The sequence below is a fragment of the Electrophorus electricus genome, chromosome 13 (assembly GCF_041902795.1).
Source record: "Electrophorus electricus isolate QZ-2024a chromosome 13, ASM4190279v1, whole genome shotgun sequence".
Taxonomy (NCBI): domain Eukaryota; kingdom Metazoa; phylum Chordata; class Actinopteri; order Gymnotiformes; family Gymnotidae; genus Electrophorus; species Electrophorus electricus.
In genome coordinates, this window is record NC_137509.1 from 3913720 (window position 1) to 3941653 (window position 27934).

The following is a 27934-nucleotide window of genomic DNA, read 5'->3' on the forward strand; positions in this document are numbered from 1 at the left end:
ACAGCGTTTTAATAACTTATAATGAGTAATTGTGTTTGGAAGCCAGATTGCAAGTATTAAAGTATATTGAAGCAGCATTGATATCCAAAGTCAAAGTTTTCTTGCTTGCCTGAGGTTCAACACAGACAAATATTAACGCAAGACAGGATAACATCACATTCATATGTAAATACAGTACACAGCACGCATAGCAAACACGTCTGTCATGGTAAACATAGTCAACGAACTGAAAAACGTCAATAAAGTGAGAGCGCATATTCAGGCGAAAACTGCAATGTTCAAATGCGTGATAGTGCTCTTCAGAACTTCCCCTAATATGTAGGTGTGGGAGTGGTCAACCTCACACCTCCTTCCACCTAGGAGCAGCTCCTTAGTCTTGTCTGTACTGAAGGAAAGGTCACTGCCCTGGCCTTCAACCCACATGACATCTCGGTGCTGTGGACCAAGGCCACCATGGTGGCGTCCTCCACCCGCTTCGTTGGGAAACCAGAGCCAAGTCTGGTCACATCCATAAGTGAAGAGAGTCAAGCAGAGCAGCATGCTACCTTTTGGCGTGCCACGGGTAAGAATTGGCGTGGATGAGCTGTTGCTACCAATACCTACATGCTGGTCTCCCAGTCCAGTATCCTCCAGGTGGGAGTTTAACAATAAGGGGCAGAGTTTCAGCACACTGAAACACCATTATGAGTACTTTACATTTTTGTACACTTGAGGTGTGGTTTGGTTCAGTGCATATAAATGTGGGTTAAAATGCAACATATAGCATTTCACACTAGTCTTAGAAAACAAGGATAAAACAGAGGGAAAAAAAAACTTGTGTTGAGGGAGAAAGTGAATTTAAGCACTTCATTCCATAATCGAATCGAATTCCTGCAGCATGTGTTTCCATGAATCACTTAAAACAAGCATTCCTTGGATGCTGCACTCATTTGGGCTGTCCCCCTTACCTCGCCTTCCTGGGCTTCAGGTGTGATGCTGCACCCTGTGTGAAAACAGGGGCTATAGCCAACTCTAACAAATATAGCATTTATTAGTACATGTGAGCAACTGTACAAAATTAGAAATAATTACAAAAGACCACAGCAGGTTAAAACTGATTGACCACTATGTTTTTATTAGCATGTTCTAAACCTGCCACTGATAAGTTAAATACATCAGTTGTATGGAAAACACAATTCTAATGCATGTGTCCCCTTCTCTTTGCACTGATTACATGAGGCCTGGTTTTGGTTTGTGTGCAGAACGAAGCGAGGAGGACCCTGTGTGGTAGAGTCCAGGGCTGCCCTGCCGCGTCATTCACAGTCACAGACGTAGCATGAGTCGGTTGCAGGTGGGCGGGGCCCACAAGGGAAGAGGACGACAGGCATGATGGCGTGGGCGGGGCCCGTTGGGGAGGAGGGGCTGGCCTCGCCGCGCGGAGTCCGTCGGCAGGTCGGGGTGAGGCCAGCTGGCTGGGGCGATGAGGGAGAGCTGGTTCGGCCACGTCCGTCCCGTCACAGGTAGCCCTCTCTGCGGAACTGCTCCTGCAGGATGTTCTTGTACTCGTCGAAGCCGCCGTCGATGCGGTGCACGCGGCCGCTCTCGCACACCCACAGCTCCTTACACACGAGCCGGATCAGACGCTCGTCGTGGGAGACCAGCACGACTCCGCCCTCGGGGAGAAACCACATCCATCTCAACTAATTTACCGAACTCATTCCTGTTCTCTGTTGTTATTTCATTTCAATTTACTTACATCAGTTTATTTATTTATAATCATGCAGAAAAAATTAAAACGATTCTCAAGGTTTGCTTATAGACCCAAAGTTTTTTTTTGGTGCATTTTAAAGCATAAACTCTTAAAATGCAGAAACACACACACACACACACACACACACACACACACACACACACACACACACACACACACACACACACACACAGCTTCTCTCCTCTGCCACGGCCGCATGTACATTAGCAGCCAATGTGAAGGAAATTTGTTAACTTGGTACTGGAAACATCAGTAAAATATAGTCTTACTTTGAAATTATTTAATGACTTTGCAAGGGCTTCAATTGTTTCCATGTCCAGGTGATTGGTGGGCTCGTCGAGGATGTAGAAGTTAGGGCTGAAAGTGAGGCAGACCATGTGATCACAGTGAAATCGACATACCTAACAGACTAAACTGCAGACGGATTAACATCGCACTCATGTGACACGCAATTCCTAGTTTTATCTTTTACGCAACACCAACACAGAATGGAAAGTCTGATTCTAAAACCATACTGAGAGCTTGAACTGCACACACAAACTGTCACATGGGTTAATTACCAAGGCATGGTCATCTGAGCAAAAGCCACGCGGCTCTTCTGTCCTCCTGACAGGCTGGCCACTGGACGCATTGCCAGCTCACCGCTGATGCCATATCTACCCAGCTGGCGCCTGTACTCCTCCTCCGTCCGGCCTGAACGCAACAACGGAATAAGTGAACAATTATGGACAAAAAGAAACCTGTTAGCAGCGTTTATTTCAGAGAATGCTGCCGCCACAATAACGCCCTCCTGCAGTGGCGGGTGACCTCTTATACAGTACCTGGGAACTTGCTAAGAAGCAGCTCTACTGAACAGACATTCAGGTCTAGCTGATCTACATGGTGTTGGCTAAAATAGCCAATCTTCAAGTTTCTGTTGGAAGATAACCAAAGTTTAGAACAAGTTTGTTTTCCTCTTTCCTGCAAAGATCGATATAGGTTACTTCTTAAGAGGAAGCTTTCATCATAGCACAATAGAGCATATTTATAGGCTTTCACATGTGTATGGCTAAAAAAAAAAAAAAAAATCTAAGTTGTGAAACTGTATAATTAAGATTTAATGTTTTTTTTCCCCCCAGTGTACAATAATAATAATAATAATACCACCACCAAAGGAGTAAAACGAAGCATTTAAACCACCCAGAGTGTGAAACATGAGTGAGGCAGCGCTGGGGGCAGGAGGAGGGTCACCTGTGGGCATGTCTCGTTCCGCTAACGGGCGTGAGGTCACCCATGAGTAGCTTCAGTAATGTGGACTTGCCTGCTCCGTTCTCCCCCACCTGCAGAAGAGACGCCACGATACGTTACCAACAGAGAGAGCGGGAAATGCACGCAAAACACGCCAAACCCACATGTTGCAGTGTGCACGACATACATTCATCTGTGCTCTCTTATAAAAAGAATCACCACATTTTTATTAGCAGTTCATCATCAATTCAGTTAATACAGCTTCTTAACAGCGTTGGCCTTCGTCTACGGTTAAATCAACGGCAGTTGCCATAGCAGCCACGTACAATGCAGATCCGGGAGTCCAGGTCGGCTGAGACGCAGAGGCCAGCGAACAGAGGCTGCTCGGGGATATAACAGAACTCCACTTCATCCAACTGCAGTATTGGAGGGGACAGCTTCTCAAAGTTATCAGGAAATCTGGCAAACAAAACGGCAGCATTGCAAAAAGTTCACCTTCATTCTGAACAATAATTTGCCCCCCACCAAATGCATCGGCATGAAGTCACATGCAAACTCACCGTAACACTACTTCAGATTCCTTTTCTATGGGCTTAAGTTCAGGGCTACAACACATAAGGAGGAAAACAGCCCTTAAACACAAGCTGCTGGATGACCTGAAAACGGAGGCAGTTAGTGTGCCACTTACAGTTTCTCCAGAAGCTTTAGTTTGCTCTGCACCTGTGCAGCTCTGTTGGCGTTGTATCTGAATCTGTCAATGAACACCTGAAAACACACACAAACCATCAGATGGCGCTGCCTTCAGTAAATAAGCCAACGTCTTTCTCAGCATCACGACTACTTTTTCTTTTTTTGCAAGTTTCTTCACATTAAATACAAATATAATTATTAATGGATTCCAGCTGTGGGTGTGACTATGTCCTTGTGTGTGACTACATCTATGTAAGTTTGTGTGTGCACGTGTCCGTGTGCACCTGTATATGTTCTCTGTATTGTAATTGCGCCTCATACTCTCGCTGCTGGTTCTTCAACCTATCCTCTTTTGTTTTGATAAAGTTCTCATAATCGCCACGGTAACTGTCCAGCCTTTGTGAGTGCAAGTGGATGATGTCAGTTGCAACGGCGTTCAGGAAGTTCCGGTCGTGGGACACAACAAGGATGGTCGACTGCCACGTCTGGACACACACATCCCCAACATGTAAGACACAGCTTTGGACTCACTGCTATGAGTACTACATTACAGCTCATACTGCAGAGCTGTGACTGCTCAGTTGCTGTTTAGGTTACAGATAATTGTACAAAGTTACAGCATGTGTGTGTACAATTATTAAAACAATTAACACAACAACACTCACTACAAGCTTAAAATAGCAGCCCGAACCACAAGCAGTGAAATGCTCCATGTGAAATCAAGTATCTTACTTAGCAAAGACATACTTGTAAATAATTCTCTAACCACAGAATGGCTCGGACGTCCAACATGTTTGTAGGCTCTGCCGGGAACATGGAAAAGTGCGTTCAGAAACAGGACCTCCTCAGTCACACAGAGTTCACATACGACCTGCGCGCTCCCACACAGAAAGGCTCTTACTCACCATCCAGTAACAAAAGGTCAGGCCTGGAATAGCACACAACACACAAATGAAAAAAATACAGAGCTGGTCACAGCAGCAACTTTAACAATACATTACCATTCATGAAAACAATTTACTCTAAATTCTACAAATTAGACACACTGTGCTCTACCTGTGCTATGATGAGTAAAAAAAGACATTTTGGGACTACTACATGTAAAAATATGTTAACTGCCACTATAAAATGCAGCTGTAGAGCCAGATAAAAGCCAAGAGTTTGTTCTGCAAGACTCACTACTCTGGTTGTAGTGTAATGACAAAGCCTTCTTGTGTAGTAGTACTAAGTCAGGTGCCCTACACAATTACAAGCTCACCTGGCAAAGAGGGCTCGTGCTAGTGCTAATCTCATTCTCCAGCCGCCAGAAAACTCTCTGAGGAAGAACACACTTATTAGCGCACTGCGTGTGTATATTCGATATATATATGCTGGGACACACATCCAAATTAAGAGGCTATCAGTAGAAGCATCAGAATTTATTTATTTATTTTCTTTATTAAAAAAAGAAAAGCAATTTTCTGCAAATAAACGCACGCACACACACACACACACACACACACACACACACACACATTTGCAGAAAAGTGCTTTTTTTTCCCCTCCCTTACTTGGTGGCTTGCTGCTGCATTTTGGATGAAAATCCTAATCCTGCAAGGATTACTGAAGCTCTGCGGAAGCAGGGAAAGAAAAAAAAAGTCACATTTGGCACAAAACCAAATACACATGAGAAGATGAACCAAAACACACAGTTTTTTTCCCCAAAAAGATCAATAGACCAATTATAAAATTGTTAAATAATATAGCAGTTGCATCAATCCTACAGAATACATGGACATGAATGATCTACAAACACAGATCTGCGTTACCTGGCTGGGGCCTTATCTGCTTCAATCTCTTCCAGTTTTGTGTAGATCTCCGACAGTCGTAGGCTTTCGGACCCGTCCGCTCTGGAGGACATAAACCAGTACACAAGGATGCTCTGGTGAGTGAGAGTGCTAGACATCACCAGGTGCCCAGAGACTGGGCGTGTGATGGCAGGGGGCGGGCCGGAGGCAAACTCACGTCCCAGCAGCCACGTGGGCGTTGAGCAGGCGCTCCTGGGCGAGCAGCTCCTCGCGGACGACGTCGCTTTCCAGCACGCTCTGCAGAGCGGCTGTGTCGTCGCCCGCCACCTCCTGCTCCACGTGCAGGGTGGAGATGTGGGCGGGCACGCGCAGGCTGCGGCTGGCCAGCATCTTCAGCAGCGTGGTCTTACCCAGGCCGTTGCGGCCCACCAGGCCGTACCTGCGGCCGCTGGCCAGACACAGCTCTGCCCCCTGGAGTAGGGATCTGACACACACACACACCCCCACACCCACAACAGCATTGTGAAAGCAAGAGCAAGAACTACCTCAGTCTCTGTCTATATAAACCCATATAAATCTGTTAACACTGCAGATATGTGTTGCATAAGCAAGCCATACAGTAGACTGACCTCTCACCAAAAGACACGTCAAAGTTTTCTATCCGGATGTCGTAACTGCGATTCTTGCCAGACATGTCCACGCGACTCTCCTTCTTACTGCTAGCCTGGCTGGCAGAAGCCTCTTCCAGGACCCTGGGGGGAGGGGACGGGGGTTGTTATTTCACAAATGCATTACAAGATTGGTAATACCACTAGAAATCTATTTTTATATTGTTTTCAGCTTCAGAAAGGAAAAAGCAGTAGCACCCACACACACAACCCCCACAAGCACCTCGCCCACACATCTCTTCATGCTTTGTCATCGCTGTAAAAATGCAGGAATTCAACAGGATATCAGAAGGTGAGGTTCTGGAACTTTCCACCACAGCTACAGCACACAGTGAGAGCACTGGGGCACCTACAGCGCACTTGCTGGTTTCTGCGAGTCCTTCTCCGTTCTCCGCTCATGCTTGGCACGTAACTTGGCCTCCGCCTTTTCCAGCTTCTTGGCATCCACGGTCTGCGCTCACAGGTTCCACGTTCCAGGGGGGAGGAAACAGGAGCAACACGAGATGAATTTCAGATCTCTCCCATTGCTGGGGTACTGTGGCACCAACCAGATCTGTTGGTCAGCCACGCAGGCAGATTTAAGGGCCAGCCCCAGGGGCTAAAGTGAACCAGGGATTTCAGAGCCAGTATAACCAGGAAAACTAGCAAGTTGGGCCAAACCATGAAGCCAGAGAAGAGTCAATTGTTCTATTTTCCGAATGACAGAATTCAGGATGAAAGCGGATGGGGCTGATCCTACCGTGCTCTGGGTTCTCTTCACCATCCAGATGCCCTGCACATCGTTAGCAGCCGTTCCTGGTAAAACAGAGAGTGAAGCGTAAAGTGAAACAAAATCATAAAGTACTGACCAACAATCATAGGTGTGCAAATCAATACAGAAGGATGGGCATAAGAGAAAGAGAGCGAGAGGAGACGTTTGAGAAACAAACAAAAAATAGTTGAAAATATTAAACTACTGCCAAATAGGACAAATTATTACTGTAGCAATAGAAGGGTACAGTTAGAAGAGGGATATAATATAATTACATATTACACCTGCTACAGGGAGTTTAACATGGAAACACGTTAAAAGCACAGTAGTAAATCCTTCATATGGCTCCGCTGGAACATCTGAGAGTGCTAAGGATGCCCACAACACAAGGATGAAGGTTTAGTACGTGATCCATGGTGTAGCGCTGCTAGCTGCTGTCCAGCAGTGCAGCAAGGCAGCTTGTGCTTTCCGTGGTGGTAGCCCAGCATTTGTTCATGATACTCGGTGAAAAGTATAGAAATTAAGTTTTGCTATATCCAAAAAGAGAGGAGGGAGAAATGCACAAAAGTGCCTAGACCATCTTGGGCACACTGTACTATATATGGCTTAAGAATCAGGGCATCATCATCAAGAGCCAACATGTTGGGCAGTAAAGCATCTCTCTTGCCCTCACCACAAGCAGAAGTAACGCAGGTTCTCTGTGATTTCTGCATGACAAGCAGGACTCGTGGGGGTCTCAAAATCTGACTGCTTCTTATTTAGGCTACCGCAAGGCCCAGTTCCTGTAGTGCACTTTTCACAAAGTCAGCACATGAAGACTGCCACAAATACTCTACTCGCAGAAATCCAGCACCCTGCAGAGCTTAGCTCCCACTAAACTCTAATCTAATCTGGCACCATCATTACAGCGTCCTTGACACACCTGGACTGTGTAGATCTACAACAGAGTTTCAAATCAACTTTAAGGTGCAGCAGAGCTCCAAAAGCAGGTTTTTGGATATATATATATATATATATATATATATATATATATACACACACACACACACACACACACACACACACATATATATATATATATATATATATATATATATATATATATATATATATATATATATAAATAAGTCACTTGTTCACATGTGTTCACATGACAATGTTTTCAACTCTGCTGAGATCTGAGACAGCCTTACAAACAACAACAAACCCCCAAAAGCAGCTCACCAGACTCTGCGGAGATCTGAGACAGCTGTACCGGAGCATCAAGCAGCACCTGCCTTTGGTTCGAGTGGCAGTTAGTCCTGCACAAGACAGAAGATGACAGCGAGCATCAGGGCTGAGCGTTGCTCCAGCTGACACCTCGGAGCTGACAGAAGAACGGTGGGGCTTACAGGCTGAGCGTGTTAAACAACTGAAGACAGATGTTCCGCACGTCTTCTTCATTTTTGTCCGCCGCTACCTCCTGGAGAACACCACCAATGGCATCGAAGACTTCCTCTTCATCCTCAAAATCTGAACCGCCACTGTCCAGGACCCCTGCAACATGGTAAACATCACAGATTGGTCCTGACAATCAGACAGGGAAAGCCCTGTAAGTGAGGCGTGGAAGAAAACTCAAACGATGGTTAACAGGGTATATTCCCTTACACGGAATCTCACACGATACCGGCCCTATGCTCTGACAGTGAAAAATGATCAAGAATGAACACTTTTTGTATTTTTGTGCATTCATACATTTTGTGCAGTGTAGTAATAGCCCTGTGGTTTTGGGCCGGGAAATAATGTCACTGATTTCCTTGATCTGTTTTACGTTCGGTTTTACAGAAACTGGCGCGAGAATCAAATTGTTTTCTCTGCTCTTCTTCCTCACGCCTTCCACAATGATCAGATTCCTAAAGACACATTCAACACTGAAGCCCTTTTCTTGGGAAAGTGATTTTGAACTGAGAAATGTAATTATAGTACAGCTAGCCCCAATAGGGTGGCTGAAACGATCTGGAGAATTCGGATTGTTCTAGCTACTGCTTATGCTTCCAACTTCCTTAACGTTAGACAGCTAAGCTCTCTCACCCGCTCCTCGGGGCACTGCTGACCGCACATATCAGAGCATTAGGAATAGAACAGTCGGGCAGAAATACACCTGCCACTGGCACCTAACGACAGACGTTTTACTTATACAAAGTAAGCGTAAAGTTAGATTCCTCAAAACCTTATTCGACTGAACGGGTATTGACACTAGTTTTATGTCCAAAAATCAATCAATCAGGTGATGGTTTACCAATAGCATAAGATGAGCCAAGCTTCTGCAAATAATTCCGTTTCATTCAAACAGTTCAGCTCCTGGTATGAGCGCCGCCTCTCAGGTTGGTTATATATCCCTTACCAACCTCTGGCTAGAACAGCGAGCTAACTTAGCAAGCTAACGCACTAGCTTGGCTCTCTGTGGGCTAATTCAACGTTGAAATGTTCGTTTACACCGTTACCGACGCATTATCCCGGGCTCTACATGTCAGAGGTCCTCCAGGGTTTCCTGCCATAAGTAATTTTAACGGCGACTGAAAGCACTGGTCTCACACCTCAGCTGCTCTGTGGGTTAGCTCGCTGGCTAGCTAGCTCGTTTCTGGTCCGAGTCCGTCCTTTTACATAACTCATTCTGCCTGCCTGATCGAGCGTATAACCGTTTAGCGGTCGCGGTGTGTGGCTTACCGGTGATATAGTCAAATACTTCGGTGTCAATTTCGGGAAACTCGCTTTTCAGGATGTCCACGTATGTCGCCATGATACACCGGCCCCTGCCCCGATACAGCGCGTGCACTCGTTCCTCTACGTCTGGAGACAGCTGTCGTGCAATGTGTTGTGGGAAATGTAGTATTTGATTGTGCAGCACGCACAACAGAACAGTGTGATTATTTGAAGTCTAAATAAATAATTTTAAAAAGCCCTGCAATATAGCCCTGCAACTTTGTTTGCCTGTCTGCTGTGATTTACTTCCGCGTGAGTATGCCACCACACTTGGTGTGCTAATATACGCCAACCACTGTTTCGGGAAAGAGTAGTCAGGTATGTTCACTGCGACACTGCAGAAAAACCAAAATACTATACCCAAGTCCTTTTAAATCTTTGAGTGTACTTCCTACCCTCTGTTTACAATAAACTACTGTAATTATAATTAGAATTTATCACTGCAAGAAGATCATTTGCACTGGGTTTCCATATCCTCTTAGCAGTGCCCAGGTCCATGCTCTTATATGGATCTAGTTAGGTGTAACTAGGAATGACATTGGTAATAATGGACATGAGTCTAGTAATGCAATGCAAATAAAATTATGGTACATTGGGTGTTGATTTTTAGGGTGACCCATGCCGCCTGCGACCGGCACCAGCATTAGGAAGAACAGCTCTGCCAGTGCAGGGATACACCTGCACATACCTATTATACAGGTTGTCCAGGTTATACCAGATATTATTGGAAAAGGTGTCCCTGCTGGGTACAAGAGTATTGCATGGTGATGTGCAGCATGTCCAGGCAATAAAGCCTCATCTCTCAAAGTAGTTAACAGGTAGGAGAAAAGGCTGGGTGTATTGAGGAACAAACTGCAAGTTCTGGGGCATCATATGATCATCATGCATCAAGCGGTACATAACATTACTTCCTAGAGTGGCTCCTGAGAGGAATTTCACAAAGCAGGATTTCTAGTGTTAAATACCTTATAGTTGTGCATTTGTAGTTCTTTATCAAGCAGACTGGGAAACCTGGACACACCTGTTCTTATAAAGGACAAATGGCTGACATAATAGCAGAGGTTGCTAGATGCAGTGTATAAGGAAGGTTTTCAGACCCTTTTAAGTTTGCCACATTTTGCTGTTTCAGTGTACTGATGGGGGGGGGGGGGGGGAAGAGGCTTGAATCCAGTTTAAGGGTCTTAAACATAAATAAATGTGGAAAACATGCACTGTCCTAAACAGCAATTTTGTAATATTACTGTTAAACAGAAACAACAAAAAAATTCCATTGAACTGAAGCTGAAAAGCGAATGTTTTCTAGAAAATACATGTTTGGAAAGCAACTCTCACTGGAAAAAGCTTTTTTGTTTATCCAAGCTACATCAGTAACACACATTGCTCACATTGTGGCATATTTTATTGTATGCATCAGTATAATGTAATCCAAAGTGTCAAGATTTTCACTCTCCCTCCTGTACTTATGAACAAAATGTAAGCAAATCCAAAATTTCAAAAGAAGTGACTGACATCTATGTACAGTTTTCCTATCAAAAGTCTCCTGAAATCGTCCAGGTAGATACCATTTAAGGATGCTCAGTGAATGGGTAACTAAAGGCAGTCATCCAGAGGACATGACATGAATTTTTAGCTATACAACAGTGAAACCACCAAAAGTAAAATAATTCAGTACTAAAACATATAAAAGGAAACAAAACATATGTGAGAAAAGGGTTGAGCAGAATCTTCTTTATATGATAAACACCACCAAAAAAAAAAGACCTGATAGACTGCACAAGTTATGGCCATGAAGGAAGGAGAGAGAGGTAGGGAAAAAAAAAAAAAAAAAAATTAATACTGAAAACTCCGTTTAGTCTGAATGTCATCCAAGATCTGCTGCAATTCCTCGTCTTCGAAACGACCTTCCAAGCTAGAGAAGCAGAAAACATGGAGAACACCCAGACTGTTAATAATCTATTTTTTTTATGAACCTTTGTTCCAAAAAATGCCTAAATAAAAGGATACAAGTCTTTATATCCTTTTATTTAGGCATTTTTTGGTACAAAAAAAATGGTACCCACCTTAAACATTTTACTTTAAATAATAAGTTGAGAGCTTAACACTACAAATGTTTTGTGAACCTACTTCAGGACAAAGAAACCTGAGCTTTAAATCATAACGCTTTGATGTGTGCTATGTGACTGAAAGTTGAGAATTCACCTTGGAATAAGCGCTTTAGCCTCTTCCGCAGCCTCGGGACACAGATTGGCTAAACTTGCCAGTTCAAACTTATGCAGTTTCTTTTGCAAAAGTAGGCTGCGAGACAAAGGTACAGATGAAGCTGATGGTGCAGTAGTTACATTGATTTAGGAGCAAAAGTTTGGCATTTGTCAGGAACAAACTAAACAGCAACAGTTATGGGATCTCAGTATCTTTAGGAGTGTAAATCCACAATAGTGGTTAATACCTGGGATTTTTCAATGTCCAAGCGTTTTACTAATCTTTACTGATACTATCGATCAAACAAATGTTTAAAACCCCCTTTGCAGGAAAAAGGAAACATTTCGTCTGATTCGAGGGGCCAACACGCGACGCACCGACCTGCGCACACTGGCGATGGTCTCCCGGTTTTTGAAGCGGCTGAAGCGGGCGGTGTAGTTCAGGGTCTTCATGAAGACTTCGGACAGCTCCTGCTCGTCCTCCGCACTCTCGTTCTGCTGTTTTCGATGCTCCAGCAGCATGTGTACCTCGGAGTTCAGAAGTGTCTCTGCACTTTCAAATTCTGCGGATAAAAACAAACAATGAAATAACGAAGGCAACGTTTAAACGCCGTGGGACGTTCGCCACCTGGCCATCCAGTCACACCAACGGCAAAACAGAGCACCACCCTCAGCCTTGGAGCTACGAATCACCGTCTTTTAACAAACCTTTGGGGAAAAGTAACTGGGAAGCATCTTCTTCAACATCTCCAACACTCGCTGTGGCGGACGCCATGTCCACCGTCCCTACTTAACGACTCAGATGGCTAACGAGCCTTAGCTAGGCGCCTCTTGGCAAAAGATTGGATTAAAACACGGCGCTGAATTCTCAGCTCCCGAAGCTGGCCAGTAACGGTATAGATATTTTCAGGAGAGCTACATAATTTTACAGAAAGTGGGGGGGAAAGCGCGTAGACAACACGCGCTGAAACTCGTTAACGCAGGGACGCGACTTCCAATACCGAAGCTCGTGTCACTTCTCCGACACTCGCTGATGACGTTTGAAGCTTCGAAAACAACAGCTAACCACCGGAAACGGGCGGGACTGGTTCAAAGTTTTGGCGCTATCCCATATATGAATGACTATTTACGTTCCAAAGCATGGGAACATTTTGATAAAATATCTAGAAATAGGGTAAGTACTAAACATATTGTATCTTTATGGTTTATGTAAAATAACATAATAAGAGTCTTATTCTTATTAAATGTATTTTTAAAGGTGCGATGTCGGCAGTGTTCCCAGGAGTTGTCCTTTAATAACACGTCCTCAATGCTGAGACACCTTCGTGCTGAACATGAGAGAACATCAGCACCACATACTGGTGAAATCGTGGACCAGAGAAGAAACAGACTTAAACCCCAACACTGTGGAGAATCCTTTATTCTTAAATAAAAATTTGTCAGCATAACTTCGTTTGGGCTCAGTTTATTGAACTGAACACTAACTCATTTTCTGTATTATGTTCTGTTCCCAGTTAACCACAAGCACAATCAATTAAATTCCACAGTCACTATACCCCAGCAATGTGTCTTATCTCTTCTCTGATGTCGGATTTCAATGCTCCAATGCATCGAATCTTTTTCGGCACAATCAGGAAGAAGTTCCGAAAGCTTCAATGGGGCTTCATCCGCCCATTACTAGGTTAACGTTTACACAAAAATACATGAACTGACAGTTTCACAATAAAAGCCCTTATAATAAAAGACTTAATTTTAAAAAATATATTTTACAATAAAAGGCCTCTGGGAAAGCGATTTTACATTTACATTTACGGCATTTAGCAGACGCTCTTATCGAGAGCGACTTACAAATGTGCTTTGTCATTTACTCATAGAATATATCCAAGTAAAGTTGGTTAGAATTAAACATGAACTAGAATAGTGTAGAATACAGAGATGAATGCTGATACCTAGAAGTGCAAAATATATAAGGGGTATCTTAAACAATGATAAGTGCTATAAACAATAAGTGCTAGAGTTTGTTAAACAACATAAAGAATGCCCTACAATAAGTACTGAATTAGTCAGTCAATAAGGGAGCAGGGTCAGTTGTCCTTCAAATATTCTGCAAATAGATGAGTCTTCAGTCTGCGTTTGAAGACTGCAAGGGACTCTGCTGTCCGGACAGCAAGTGAGAGTTCATTCCACCATCTTGGAGCCGGGACAGGAAATAGTCTCGATGCTTGTCGTCCATGAGACCTGAAGCACGGTATTTCAAGCCGAGCCATACTTGAGGTTCGAAGTACTCGAGGTACGGATCAGACTTTGACCATTGACCTCATGTATAGAGGGGCTGGTCCATTTTTGACTTTGTAGGCAAGCATCAAGGTTTTAAATCTGATGCGTGCAGATACAGGGAGCCAATGAAGGGAGCACAGCATAATGAAAACCATCTTCTTCAGTTGCTTTGTACTCATTGCCTTCTGTATTTTAAACAATATATCAAAAATACTAATCTAGAGAAAGAATTATTATTATTATTATTATTATTATTATTACTACTATTATTCAGTCTCTACAGTGATTGTGGTAGGCATAAATACAACAGAACTTTATCAAAAATTGATGTAATAACATTTTTAAGAAAAGCTGCCTGAGCAATGAAACGTAGAGCCCTAACCCAGGTGTCCTTATATGGGGTTGAGGGGTCTTGCACAGTCAAACTCCTTAATCAGTTGGACATTGTCCAAGGTGCTAAATATGACAGATCAAAAAAATTAAATCTTTGCAGCATAACCTGCAATTACAATACTCACTTGATGACAAATTTTAAAGAGGCAGCTCGTGCACTACCATTGATAAATAAATGCACAATAAATGTATTGTATTGTGTATGTATTGTATTATGTATTTCCTCCATAGAAAGGGGGACAGTGGTACAGAGCCGGACTACAGTGGTACAGAGCTGGACTACAGTGGTACAGAGCTGGACTACAGTGGTATAGAGTTGGATTACAGTGGTATAGAGCTGGACTACAGTGGTATAGAGTTGGATTACAGTGGTATAGAGCCGGACTACAGTGGTATAGAGCTGGATTACAGTGGTATAGAGCTGGATTACAGTGGTACAGAGCCGGACTACAGTGGTATAGAGCCGGACTACAGTGGTACAGAGCTGGACTACAGTGGTACAGAGCCGGACTACAGTGGTACAGAGCTGGACTACAGTGGTATAGAGCTGGACTACAGTGGTACAAACTGTGTTAACATGGTGACAGATGATCCTTGATGTCAGAGATTGGATGAACTTGGTTGTAGGTGATCATTCATATATATATATATATATATATATATATATATATATATATATATATATATATATATATATATATATATATATATATATATATATATATATATTATTATTATTATTAGTAGTAGTAGTAGTAGTAGTAGTTACATTTATATAACACCTTTCTCAAAGTCAAGAACGCTTTACAGACAGATACAATCACTCAGACAGTTTTTACAATTACTCTCAGAAATTTACTCTTGGAAACCAAAACCCCCAGGGGGACGGCACCAGGTGCAGGGGAAGGAGAGGAGGTTAATGCACAGGAAAGAGCACCAACAATCACTGGACACACACACACACACACACACACACACACACACACACACACACACACACACACAATATACCTGTTTACTTGCTCCAATACCTATACACCTATATAATATCCAATAAATATTGGTGACAGCTGCCAGAAGAATTGATAAGAGAATAGGCTAGAAGGAAGGAAATGGAACTCATGTACAGCGCATACTCCAGAAGATGGGTTCATTTAAGGATCTATATTCAAGGACTAAAAAGATCAAATATCAATAAAATGTTAACTTCTCCACACAGCAGGGCACAATAACAAACTTGTGTCCTGTTGGGTCCCTTGAGGTCAGGGAATTCACCCAAGTGACAGTAGTAAGGAAAAGACAATTATGTCATGCTGACAATTTAACCTTTATATAACAATCTGCAATTCATACATTTATTTATTGCTTGCAGCCTGCAAGTAATGGCTTCTTGAAGCACACCAGGAAAGGACATCATCACCAGTGTAACGCTGACTAATGCAGAGTTCAAGGACCTCGTTTGATGATGATGACGCCTCGGTGGGAATGTACATGTCTTACCAATTTCATATTCATTACTATAAAATTCGCTCGTTATTTATATCTGAGCAAGTTTTAACGAAAATCCCAAATGATACTGCGGACTAAATGCTCCATTATAAACACCACTCTGTAAAACTTTAATCAGCATCAGTTAAACAGAAGCTGATCACATGATTTGCTTACAAGTGATTCCATTTCAGGTCCTCCTTGATAAGAAAGGGAGTGGAAAACCAAAGTACACAAGAGGCTCCACAGCCCTTACATGTGTTCCACTGAAAGGGTTTGCAAAAATAGAGCTCTAAGAAGCAGCAGTTTTAGAAGAGGTCTGTACAGACCATTGGAAGAAATACCACCGATCTTGTCCACCGTGAGTTGCTTTCTTTTATTTCTTAGTTTGTACAAATGTTTAGAAATTGAAATTAATCCAACACTGCAAATGTATTCATGCTCTGATCCTTGAGCTAACGTTTGAGCTCAAAAAAAAATCTCATTGCAAGGTTTAATGTTGAATAAAATTATGTTTTGCACGTTTTGTGCGTGTGTGTGAATAACAAAGTAAATGTCGGTAGGTAAAATTAATATGGCAACAGAATTGAATTCATGGAATTAAATTTCACTTCCTTACCTTCAAATTCAGCAACATATAGCCTATTTCATTTTAAACTGTGCAAAACAACATGAAATTCATCAGTAAGTCTCAGTTTAAGACAGAGACACTCTTGGCTGAATACCTCCATGGGTGATGCATCTCTTTAGTCTGGTTTACACCTGGTTTCCAAATGTACAGGCCTCCCCCCTTAACCTTACACGTTCGTTAGAAACAAGACGATACAACTGCTTAAATGTTTAAAAAGGTTAAAATCCCAGTGTTCCTCCATGGCAACTGGACATACCGGACTCGTACATACAGCGGATTCAACAACACAGCCCAAAGTTGCTGGTCCTGCCCTCCCAGGCATTCCAGTGTCATCCTCAAAACCCTCCATTGCCCTCTGGGGTCCTTCCTGCTGTCTCTGACATACGGTGCCTAGAACTTGTCGTCCTCTGTGTCACTGAGAGGTTCACAGCCGGCGACCGAGACGCTCTGGGCGAGGCGTTTGCGAAAGTGTCCGTTGGGGACCTGCCAGCCCAGCCGGGATCGCGTGCGCACCGAGGCGGTGATGGTGTTGGCACGGCCAAGGCTGGTGGCCACCGCCGCCTCGAATGTCAGTGTCTCCATGGGGCCGGAGCACTCGGGGCTGTGCTCTTCCTCCTGCAAGGCGAGGTAGGGCTCCGAGGGGTAGCGGCGGGCGCCCGCGCCCAGGTAATCGCCCGGCTCCAGGCCCGCGCTCTCGTCCTCCTCCGCTCGCACTTCCTCCTCCTCCTCCTCCTCCTCCTCCGCATTCGCGTCCCATAAAGTATTGCTGCAGCACGCCAGGACAGGCGGGCCGTGCTGCTCCTCGTCCTCGTCGTCGGCCTGCGAGGAAGGCTGAGCGTGGCTCACCAGGGGCGAGTAGGAGATGTGCGGGTGTGAGCTCGTGGGCGTCTGGGACAGCCGCCGCCTGCCGCTTGGCGTGCTCGACTCAGAGGTGGACGGAACGGGGCTGTCTGAGCTGTTGCCCTGGAAACAGTCAGAGGCCACATGCTTACATAAATAACCATGTAAATGTATTTTATTATTTACTTGAGTACTTAATATTATGACAGGATGATTGTACTTCATTGCTTGATTATTAAAGCATTTTGATATATGAAACATTCTCAACACACAAGACTCGTCTGTTCTTGTTTGTATGGTGCAAACAGTATATGATGTGTCACTGTTTCACAGTGAACTGTGGTTTTACTGATTTGTGCATATGTACCTGCCGCGGGCAGCCTTGCCTTCTTTCCTCACTGGGAGACCTAGAGCAAGACTTTGAGCTTCTCTCATTGGAGTTAAAGCGAGAGTTGCTTGGGGACAGCAGGTGGCGCTGTTCCTTGGTCCGGCCTCGCTCCCTTTCTATCTGATGGGGTTGCACTGAATGGGACACTAAGAGATGTACATCAGGCTGTGTCAGACATGCAATTGCGGATATCTGAAGTATGATTTCTGATAAGTTATACAAAGCAGCAGTATTGCTTTTAAAAGGAACACTTCAGTATTAAACATCAGAAACCACATTGTATTCGACACTTAGGGTAGTTTACAGTGATTTGGGGATGTTTAGAGTCATGTGTACCCACAAGAACAATGACTTCTTTAGACTTCCACAGCGCAGTTCCAATGCATAGTTTTTAGCTGTAACTCTAAATAATAATAATAAAAAAAACCACAATAAAACCATTTTAAACTTTTATGACTTTTTTCTAAGGGTTTAATACTGAAGCATTCCTTTACAGCTGGCAAACGGACTTTATCCAGCAGGGGTCGCTAGTGAGCTACAGCTCAGAAATGACCACACCTGCAGCTTTGTAGCTCTTGTGTCTTGGTCGGTACAAGCGCTCTGGTGGCGTCTCCTCTTCCCACAGCCCATTCATTTCCTGCTCATCCCTCTAGTCAACAACAATAAATAAAATCAGCAAAACACGCCATAACATTTCAGCTTTTTTCCTCCTACAACTGCCTCAGTGTCCATCTGTCAAATACCCACTCACCCGCTGCAGTTTGTTTACTTTTGGGACACATATAATGAAATAATTAGTTCATTTTTTTGGACAAATGGCAAATAAATGCTTGAATGTAAAACACAAGCACAGGTGTCTGAATTTAAGGTACTTCAGAGTACAAATTCACCGAATCTACGTTGTATCAACTCTTACACCGAATACAGTCCATATTAGGTCAGACATGCACAACTGCAACACTGATATTAGTCACGGTACTGACCATTTCACCTTACAGCCCACTGCAATAATAAAACCCCACCAACACACACACACACACACACACACACACACACACACACACACACACACACACACACACACACACACACTCACAATGATTTGTGGGGGAAGGTAGATTCTTACTAACACTACCTTTTGATGGCGTGGTGAAGGGCTTCTTACCAAGGACACCTGGTAATCCTCCTTGTCTTCACAGTGTTGTGCTGAGGGTTGCATTAGAAGCTCCTGTGGTGATATGGGGCTCAGGGCCACAAAACCACCGCTAGTCCTGCAGAGGAGCACAGACAGTGTGCTGAATATGACTGAACACACCCACATACACACACACACACACACACACACACACACACACACACACACACACACACACACAGAATACAACCGAAACAACCAAACAACAAGAATTAATATTATTAATATTCAGAGTAGAACAGAACACCCACGGCACAAAACCCAGAACTCTCAGTCGGATAACATTTGAATGATTAACATCTCTCTCTCTCTCTCTCTCTCTCTCTCTCTTTCACTATGTTATAGTTTATTCTTTAAAACCCCGTTTAAAGCTCTCCAAGCTGAATGACTCGTCTCCCACGGTCTGTGCACACATTTTATTGTCACGGCGCTTGCTGGTGGTGTTTTTTTCTCTTACTTTCTCGTGGACGTTCAGGACCACCATGGACTTGAGCTCGCCTTTGTAAAAGTTAGTTCAGCACGGCTGCATGACTAGGTTCCGGGACCATCTGACGGTGACAGTGTCGCGACTCCGCGTGGGCAGCGGGGTCGCGCGTGGGAAGCGCGGCTAGCACGCTCGCTGCTCGGCTAACGTGGGCACGCGGTAAGCTTTTCACTGCAGTGGCTCCTTCTCGAACACTCCACTCCCCCGCGCACGGGAGAGCTGTCTCTCAGCCTTCTGCTGAGCTCTGGACTTTGTGATGCACAGCTCGGACGTGCAGGCTGAAGTATGGAAAACTGGGCCCAGATTTTTTATATATATATATATATATATATATATATATATATATATATATATATATATATATATATATATATATATATATATAGATATATATATATATAGATAGATAGATAGATAGATAGATAGATAGATAGATAGATAGATAGATAGATAGATAGATAGATTTTTTTTAACCCCCAATTTTGAACCCATTCTGTGTTTACTGACACAGAAGCATTTCAGTAAATAACTGCCAGAGTATGCCTAAACGTGAGGGAAATTAGGTAAAATAGAACAAACAGGATTTGAGCGTTTCACCTTTATGTATGCACTGAAAGACAGAAGAGACACTTACAAGGCTGAGCCTGCACTGTGAGTGAGCAGAGGAAGGGCAGGACTGCTTGACTGAGGGAGGGAGAGGAGAGAGAGAGAGAGAGAGAGAGAGAGAGAGAGAGAGAGAGAGAGAGAGAGAGAGAGAGAGAGAGAGAGATCTTACTTTTTCATAAACATTTAATTGTTTTTCATTTACAAGACCAAGTCTCATCATCTTGTTACACACATCTTTAATTTTTGCCAAGGCTGTGTGCGGGTGTACAGTTAAACATTAATGAGATCCCTTGGTGCCTTCTGTTATCAAAACAGAGTGCAGAAAGACAAAGACAATTAGCTCATTAAAACCAGAAGACTCTTTTAAAATAACGTAATCATTTATGGAGCTAACCTGATACAGAGGATACAATGACTGTGTGAAACAGAAAATAATTCCCGTTACTCTCCTGTTTCACACCCATTCAAATATGAATAGGCATCATAAAATAAAACAAGTCAGTCAAAATAAAGAACATTTGGAGTGCTTTTCAAACTCATCAGGGCATAAAACTCCCAAAGTATAATGACTCACCACTCAGTATTTGGATTCATTTTAGCTTTCTAAAAAAAAAGTTTTGGAAATGGAATTTAAAGTGATATACAGCTGTTTAATCTTATTCATAATCTTATTCATAAATGCCATATGAAGTTTAAACAGTGTGTCATATAAAGCAGGTTAATTGTGCTCATAAATGCTATATGAAGTCCAAATGGAGTGTGTAATGCACAGCAGGTTAATGGCCAGGCTTACCTGTTTCTCAGCTTGCTGTCTCAATTTCTTGGCTTTGCTCTGTTTGAAGTAATCCATTATCATCATAGAGGCATAGATTTTACCAACGGTCATGTCTGTGTCTATAGGACAACACACACACACACACACACACACACACACACACACACGCACACACACACACACACACATTCAAGTCCAAGCATGGGACCCATGTGGGACCTATGTTTTGTTTTTGCATACACACTGCATGTAAATGATGATGATTACTGCAGATAAAAATACTGTAATAATGTAGCACCAAATCCAGGTGACAATCCCAACTGGAAAACCACCGGTGTGGTTATGGACTGTAGGCAACATTGACGAGATCGGCTGCCTGTATCGGGTGGTATTTGCAAACAAGCAACATTCGTTCCCTTTCAATTCCATAGTGAATGGGTACCGGATCTAGGAAGAACCGCAGAACCCATGACAGCTGGGACTATGGGTATCATTAATCAGCTGAAAAGCTCAACCACATGGAGAGGCGCTTAAATAATACTGGCACACTGTGTTTCCCAGCATTTTAAACTGACTCAGTGGGTAGCAAAAATCTGTTCAAATCAACAACAACAAACAACAACAAAAAAAAAAACCCTCGTGAATGCAAAAGGTCCCTGTGCAGTGGTTATCGGTCTGATTGCCAGGCACCCAAGCTTCACCTTTATTGATGGGCACCAGCAGGTCCAAGATCTTCTGGGAGAGGTGGGGCCAGATCACGCTGATCTCCTTCTGTAGTTCGGTGTCCAGCTGGAGCCGATCTTCTCCTCCTGAAAGAGCATGCAGACAGCATGGGACCATCTCTGACACGGAGGACCAAAGACATACAGACAAACAGACAGGACCTCATATACAAATATGCACAAGCTTCCACTCTCCTGTTCTCGCATTCTCTCTCTCTCTCACACACACACACACACACACACACACACACACACACACACACACACACACACACACACACACACAGGCTGCAGCTCCAGCTGTGTTCTCTCTCTCTCTCTCTCTCTCTCTCTCTCTCTCTCTCTCTCTCTCTCTCTCTCTCTCACACACACACACACACACACACACACACACACACACACAGTATATGATTATTGTATTTTTTATTTTCCTAGTCTTCAGCACCTTACCCACCTGCTTCCTACAGGACCGGTGAGTAGGCGCCGAGTTTGATCGGAGCAGAGAAATCATGAATTCACGCTCAATGCCTGTTTTACTCTTACTGTTAATCAACACACCGCTACAGCAGTGCCGCGTCTAACCTCGGGCGATCTTGATCTCCAGGGCCGTGCGGATGAGCGACATCAGCGTGGAGGTGAAGTGGACCGTCATGTCCTCGTCCACTGGCATGTTCATCAGCACCAGCCTCTGTGCGTGTTCACACAGGGGGACGCAGCCTTTCAGTAACGAGCAGGCCCCTGCTCCATGCCCCACCCCTGTGTGTTTCCCAGAGCAAGGCCCCTGGCCTTTCTGGGCTCCAGTACGCCTGACCTGAGACCTAGCTCAGATGCTCGATCAGGGATGTGTATGTGGTGGAATACACCAAACTGTGTAGTACAAAGGAAACCCAGCAATGGCAAACATTGCATTACCCTGACTAAATACTAACTAAAAAGAATCAGATCTATTTTTGGAGGCAGCATATTAATAAAAAGAATCATTTAAAAATCTCCTCTACATTCAACATTACATTTCTTTACACACAATTTCTATTAGTGGACGTAGCCCATGATAATAAAACATTTTGAAGACTGCATATTACTAACCACTATTTATTATAACTAATCATATTGTATGAATTAATTTTATTGTCTCACTGTATTCATTTTTGTTCATATTTTATTATTGTTTATTATTAATCAGCACCAGAGGTGCGTAGTAACATGCTAAATTTACTACATTTACTTAAGTAACTTTTGTACCAAATTGTACTTTTAAGAGATATTTTAAAACACGTTTGCACTTTTGCTCCATTATATTTGTCAATGTTCCTTCCGTTACATTTTGAGAATTTTTACATTTTGTACATTTCCTCACAACCTGTCAAGTGTAGGAGGGTTGCTGAAATCTAAGATGATCACTGAGTGCCACTACTTTGCTTCAGTAAGTTAGACAACTGGACAGTAGACCGACAGAAGGAACAATGAACAGGCACAATTCCTGGCATGGGACTCGAATGACATTTATGAAACGTAGCTCACAGTATATCCTTTTCTTTAACTCTCGCACATCTGTGTGTGAAATCGGTGCTCTCTCCTAATGTGCATTATTCATGCGAAAGTAAAGTGTGGTCTAATATCAGTGATATTCTGAGAAGAAAAAATGGCTGGGACAGAAATAGGGCAAAGACCCAGAGCAAAGAACAGCTGCTTAGTATGTAGTTTTGCACACTGACTCCAAATGGGATGTCAGAATTTCTCTATCAACCTTAGTTTTTTTTTTATGGCATTTAGCAGACATGATCTACCATAGTGCTTTAAGCTGGCTTAGATAGGGCAAATAGTTTCAAACCGATTATACTCACATATCATTACGTAGAGTAGGCCTATGGAAAAATGGTACCAAGGAAACTGGAGCCCGCCTATGTGGGCAGACTATTACTGGGCACCGAAGGGTCCAGTGTTCAGGCGAAACTCCTACACCTGTGCTAGACTGTGCATATTTTAACTGTAAAAACTTTGTCTTATTTATGAAAAAGTAAAATATGCTGATTGTAAAATTCACTTTAAAGCCATGCCTAAGAGAAACCTCTTTAAAACAGACTTTTATTTTCATCTGTGGGGCATTTCCATACCTGAGAGTATAAGTTACTGCAGTAGAACAGTGGTGGGGTGTTTCCTTTGCTTTACGCATCACTGATAAAGAGCATTTTTATTCTGATATGAGAGCTCTTTGTTATATGCAGGCGTCAGGCTCATATAACGAGTCTCTCTCCTACCTTGTAGGCGATTTTGGCTGGGCATTTCTTCCCAAGTCCAAGAGGGGGAGACATGTGCGTGAGCATCTCGTACATGGCGTTGTAGTGGATACGCCCACTGAAGAGAAACAGGAAAGAAGTTCTGCTAAGGGTCGCCACCTGCCTCAGCAGAACTGAGCCGAACATTCTCCACGAGCCTTTGCAAGGATCGTACATTCAGGCTCTGAATGATTAATTCATTAATGTTGCCTGAATGAATGCATATTTATTTAATTTCAGTAATTGATGAGTTCCTATTGTCATGATATTCATTCTTTATTTACAAAATATTTCTCTTTTGTCCTCCACAGCTCGAATTGCCATGGCAGCGGTGGTTCTACAAAGCTGCAATATTGGGTTTCCAACTGTGTCACCATTGGTGAATCTCATTACAGAGCTTTTATGTTTCATCTTCATGCTGTTCTCGTTAAGCATTCGCATTCCCGTTCAAAGAGGTCCCCCGCAAAAAACGAACGTGTTAACGCCCCCATCAGGCAAGCAAGCTAATCTCATTTGGTGTGTGGAATGGAGTTGGCAGTTGGTGAGCCTTCATCCTCTCACACACAGTCTACTCAATCCCCCCGGAAGATGGACGGTCACAGGTCCATTTAGATCCCCCCACCCCTTGTTCCAGATGGGTGCCTCCGGTCCTCATTTATTTAGTGTGTCTATAAAAGATCACATGGAGTGCCCAAGGAAACAGACCCCTGAAATGAGACCCTCGCTCCCCTTCTCCTTACTCACCAGGCAGCTCGATCATACTCCCCCCAGATCCGAACAAACTCATCCAGATGGTGTGGTCCAAGGATGGAGGAATCCCGTGTCAGATATTCAAAATTGTCCATGATCACAGCTACAAAGAGATTTAGCATCTGAGGAAAGCAAGAGAATTGGGCATTTTTATGGTGAATGAAAAGGACCACATTTAACTTTGCATTACATATTGGCAGGACATACTATGGAATACACAACTGGCTGTATGACGGCAGACTTGTGCTACCCTTTGTGTAATAACGGAGACATATCTGATAATAAACACCATGCTGTGTAACACTGTGCCTCACAGTCTATCCATATCAGCATCACCTAAAATGAAGTTTAGACTTCTGTATTTACAAGTCTTTTCAGTGTTTATCAGCTCCAAATGACAGAAAAAGCAGTGTGACTTCAAATTTCGTTCCATATATTCTTAAGCAGCCTGCAGTCTCACCAGAAAAGAGCTGAAGAAGATGAACGAGACGAAGTAGAAATAAGCAAAGTCGGTGCCACAACCGCCCTCGTGGTCCGGCGAGATGGAAGGAGGCGCCATAGAAGGGTCCGGCTCACACGCCTGCCCTGCCAGGCACGACAGCATGATCTCCTGCCAGGACTCGCCCGTCGCACTCCTGCCAGGGACACAGGCCACGCGCCAATCAAACGGAGCGGACACGCCCTCTCATCGCGGCTGTACCAACGGGACCAGTTATAATAAAGTAACTCGGCACATCTCTCCAATCAGGTGAGCTTCTCCTAACATAGAGATACTTATTTTTGCCCTATATGTCATAAATAATTTTGAGATTTTTTGAATGTAGTTTTTGTGTCATTGTGTTAATTTTTATACATTTGTATAATGTTTAAAATTTCATAAGCAACATTTTTTTTTTGATAGTGAGCGTTGCTTAATCGAACTGACAGAGACATTTAAGGTCCTGTTAGGGTCCGTCATGTTTCATCAAGATCTAAAGGTGCAATGCACAGGGGACAAGGCGTGTTTCTTCGAGCTCCTGAAGAAGGCAAAAAAGAGGTAAAACACAATCGGTTATAAAGCTTCCTCACAGTGCCGCCAAAGCCAATGCACACTTCACTCTCTTTCTATATGTTCTCTCGAGGGCATCGTGAGAGCTTGGCACTTGTTGTGCTGCAGCCAGCCTGTGGATAAAGTGTTGGGGTCGTGGCCTTGCCTGAGGAGGCCGTCAGCAAAACCACAGAACCTGATGTGAAGGTGCTCATAGCAGCTGTAGCAAACTGAGCAAAATGTGAAAAGGCTGGATTCACTGAACAAGATGGTGTGCAGAAGAAATGAGACGATCTCTCAGCTGAACTAAGAGACCAAATCACTGCCATGTGCACGGATCTGCCAGCTCCCGTCGAGGGCATCCGTAGGGTAACCTCATCTCAAGATGCGAGAGTTTCACAACGCGAAAGGACCTGGAGGAAGTCACCAACACAGTGTCACTCGGAGCGCTTACAGCTTAGCAAACGTCGAGGCTCTCTCCTCCCAAGTCCTCAAACTACAGGAGAAAAAAAGTTATTAGGAATCCAGACAGCAAAGGGAAAGCTTTCCCAGAACATTATGGCAGGTCACACTTAGGAAACTCCACAGCCAAGCTTCGGCAGGAATCCCGACTATGCTCCGATTTGGACCAGGCCCAATGAAGCCTACAAGCTTTGCCGAAAAAAAAAAAAAGGGAATCCCCCAGACAAATTGTGGAAATTCCTCTACTTCTGGGAGAAGGTGGAGAAGTGTGTCCTATCCTACATGATGGCCAGAGGATTTGTAACTATCCCGGAAGTAAGCTATAGCTGAGCTGAGAGGTTTCCTGCACCAGTATAAGGAGTTTGGTATTGTGTACCCCACCACAGTCAAGACTACAACCCCGGCCGGAGATCAGATAACATCTGGGCCCCTGCTGAAGCAAAGATGTTCATTATTACTCAGTTGTAACTGCAGCCCAGTCGTAATCTATCTGAGACTGCGACTTCTGAGGGAGAATGCAGGCTCACAGACTGATGTAAGTGCTACTTTTGAATAAATATCTTGTTTGATGTTTGCAGCCTCTTACTTCATAATGGACATCTGCGAAACCACAGCCAGCTAAACAATTTGTTCGATATGTTTGTGCAATTCATATATTCCCTTCATATGTGCTTTGTTGTATATAACAAAACTGCTTTTTGCATTAGAAGTTGGGCTGAATTAGTGATCAGGCTAGTAAGCTATTTGTAAGAGATTTATTTTAGTATTCAATCTGTACTGTTGATTCAACTTGTTATGGAGACAGGCTGCACCTTCTTTTGGTATGAAGACAAAAATGTTTGTTTTTTTCCACCTTGAGATGGGCTGTGCTAGGCATCTTCAACATGTTACTAGAACGCTTAATGTTTAGTGATGCAGTCTTTTGTCAGGGCAGCGTTTAGGGTCCAGGGTCGGTACATATACCCCCGGTCGGGGTTTGGGGGGTGGCCGAGGACGTTCTTCTGTTCTTTTCCCGTACTAACCTACAAATAAAGTTTATATTTTAAAAGCAAAATACCACATGCTGTTCTTCATCTTTCAGTCAGTGGGACTCTGCAGGACTGTTATTGTGCAGGATTTAAATGTGCTTTCGTGCGTCACTCAGGGAACTGACCTGAAAAGCAGCATCAGGGCGCCAAAGAAGGTCTTGAAGTTGTTGTGTTGGTTTATGTGGCTCTCATCGTTGAGTTTGATATTCCCAAACACCTGCACAAGCAGACATCACCATTCACTTACACCACCACATGTTAACCCCTTATGCGCCATGTACCTGCCAGAGGGCGCACACACTGTTCTTCACTCTTCGCTCTGTAACTGCACATCTGTCATATTATTATAATGTACCTACTGAATAATTCATAACACTTACTGAATAAGATCCATTAATATTAATGAATAAATAATAAGACTGGAGTTTAAAGAGGTTAACATGCGTTACATGTATTTGCCCCTGAGTTGAACAGGTTTGGTAAAATTCTTCTGTTCTCTTGGATCATGGACCTTTCTGTTTTATATTATGCTGTTTGTGATTTAGTTTACACTTCCTATTTATCCTTTATTTGAAAGCTGAATCGTGATATATCGAGTCGACTGTAAGGAAAGACGTTACACGCGTAATGAGCAGGTGTGTCAGGACGAGGACGTACCTGCATGCCGATGATGGCGTAGATGAAGAAGAGCATGGCTATGAGCAGACACACGTAGGGCAGAGCCTGGGGTGGGGACAGGAACCACAGAGTGCCATGGAAACATTCCCAGCAATTACCTT

General features: G+C 43.5%; 3 protein-coding genes across 5 annotated transcripts in view; all 3 read right to left on the bottom strand.

Moving 5' to 3' along the window:
- Positions 1-1087: 1087 nt before the first annotated feature.
- Positions 1088-9662, bottom strand: abcf3 (ATP-binding cassette, sub-family F (GCN20), member 3). 3 transcript variants are annotated; one of them, XM_027028763.3, is made up of 21 exons: positions 9580-9662; positions 8265-8409; positions 8098-8174; positions 6862-6917; positions 6476-6573; positions 6084-6206; positions 5672-5938; positions 5476-5556; positions 5218-5277; positions 4926-4982; positions 4573-4595; positions 4415-4470; positions 3952-4152; positions 3666-3742; positions 3538-3582; positions 3304-3436; positions 2981-3069; positions 2572-2663; positions 2311-2443; positions 2020-2107; positions 1088-1652 (listed from the first exon to the last, which is right to left on the bottom strand). In XM_027028763.3, exons 1-21 carry the CDS (start codon positions 9650-9652, stop codon positions 1494-1496), a joined length of 2133 nt encoding a protein of 710 aa, XP_026884564.3. In that variant the 5' UTR covers positions 9653-9662; the 3' UTR covers positions 1088-1493. The 3 variants fall into 3 exon arrangements, with proteins under 3 accessions (XP_026884564.3, XP_081551291.1, XP_081551292.1); XM_081695165.1 differs by lacking the exons at positions 8098-8174; positions 9580-9662 and having other exon boundaries at positions 8265-8405; XM_081695166.1 differs by lacking the exons at positions 6476-6573; positions 8265-8409; positions 9580-9662.
- Positions 9663-10996: 1334 nt separating this feature from the next.
- On the bottom strand, positions 10997-12821 carry polr2d (RNA polymerase II subunit D). Its single transcript, XM_027028756.3, has 4 exons — positions 12522-12821; positions 12196-12376; positions 11815-11910; positions 10997-11524 (listed from the first exon to the last, which is right to left on the bottom strand). The coding sequence occupies exons 1-4, from the start codon at positions 12586-12588 to the stop codon at positions 11446-11448; spliced, it is 423 nt and encodes a 140-aa protein (XP_026884557.1). The 5' UTR covers positions 12589-12821; the 3' UTR covers positions 10997-11445.
- A 3253-nt stretch (positions 12822-16074) lies between these two features.
- Positions 16075-27934, bottom strand: part of cacna1eb (calcium channel, voltage-dependent, R type, alpha 1E subunit b) — a 46832-nt gene continuing 34972 nt past the window's right edge. Inside the window, exons 34-46 of the mRNA XM_035536567.2 lie at positions 27813-27878; positions 27281-27372; positions 25099-25273; positions 24633-24760; positions 23871-23967; positions 22195-22300; positions 21592-21699; positions 20909-21009; positions 20144-20193; positions 18966-19101; positions 18389-18479; positions 17810-17976; positions 16075-17565 (exon numbers count right to left, since the gene is read on the bottom strand). Coding sequence (XP_035392460.1) covers positions 16993-17565; positions 17810-17976; positions 18389-18479; positions 18966-19101; positions 20144-20193; positions 20909-21009; positions 21592-21699; positions 22195-22300; positions 23871-23967; positions 24633-24760; positions 25099-25273; positions 27281-27372; positions 27813-27878 — 1890 coding nt within the window. The 3' untranslated portion in view covers positions 16075-16992. The remainder of the gene's footprint in view (positions 17566-17809; positions 17977-18388; positions 18480-18965; positions 19102-20143; positions 20194-20908; positions 21010-21591; positions 21700-22194; positions 22301-23870; positions 23968-24632; positions 24761-25098; positions 25274-27280; positions 27373-27812; positions 27879-27934) is intronic.

Coding starts and splice junctions, on each gene's coding strand:
- abcf3 (XM_027028763.3), bottom strand. CDS start 9,652: ATGGCGACATACGTGGACATCCTGAAAAGCGAGTTTCCCGAAATTGAC. Junction 4,596..4,925: donor GCACGAGCCCTCTTTGCCAG/GTGAGCTTGTAA, acceptor GTGCTATTCCAG/GCCTGACCTTTTGTTACTGG. Junction 4,153..4,414: donor GGTTAGAGAATTATTTACAA/GTATGTCTTTGC, acceptor GTGTGTGTCCAG/ACGTGGCAGTCGACCATCCT.
- polr2d (XM_027028756.3), bottom strand. CDS start 12,588: ATGGCGTCCGCCACAGCGAGTGTTGGAGATGTTGAAGAAGATGCTTCC. Junction 11,911..12,195: donor ACCATCGCCAGTGTGCGCAG/GTCGGTGCGTCG, acceptor TTTGTCTCGCAG/CCTACTTTTGCAAAAGAAAC. Junction 11,525..11,814: donor GCTAAAGCGCTTATTCCAAG/GTGAATTCTCAA, acceptor CTGCTTCTCTAG/CTTGGAAGGTCGTTTCGAAG.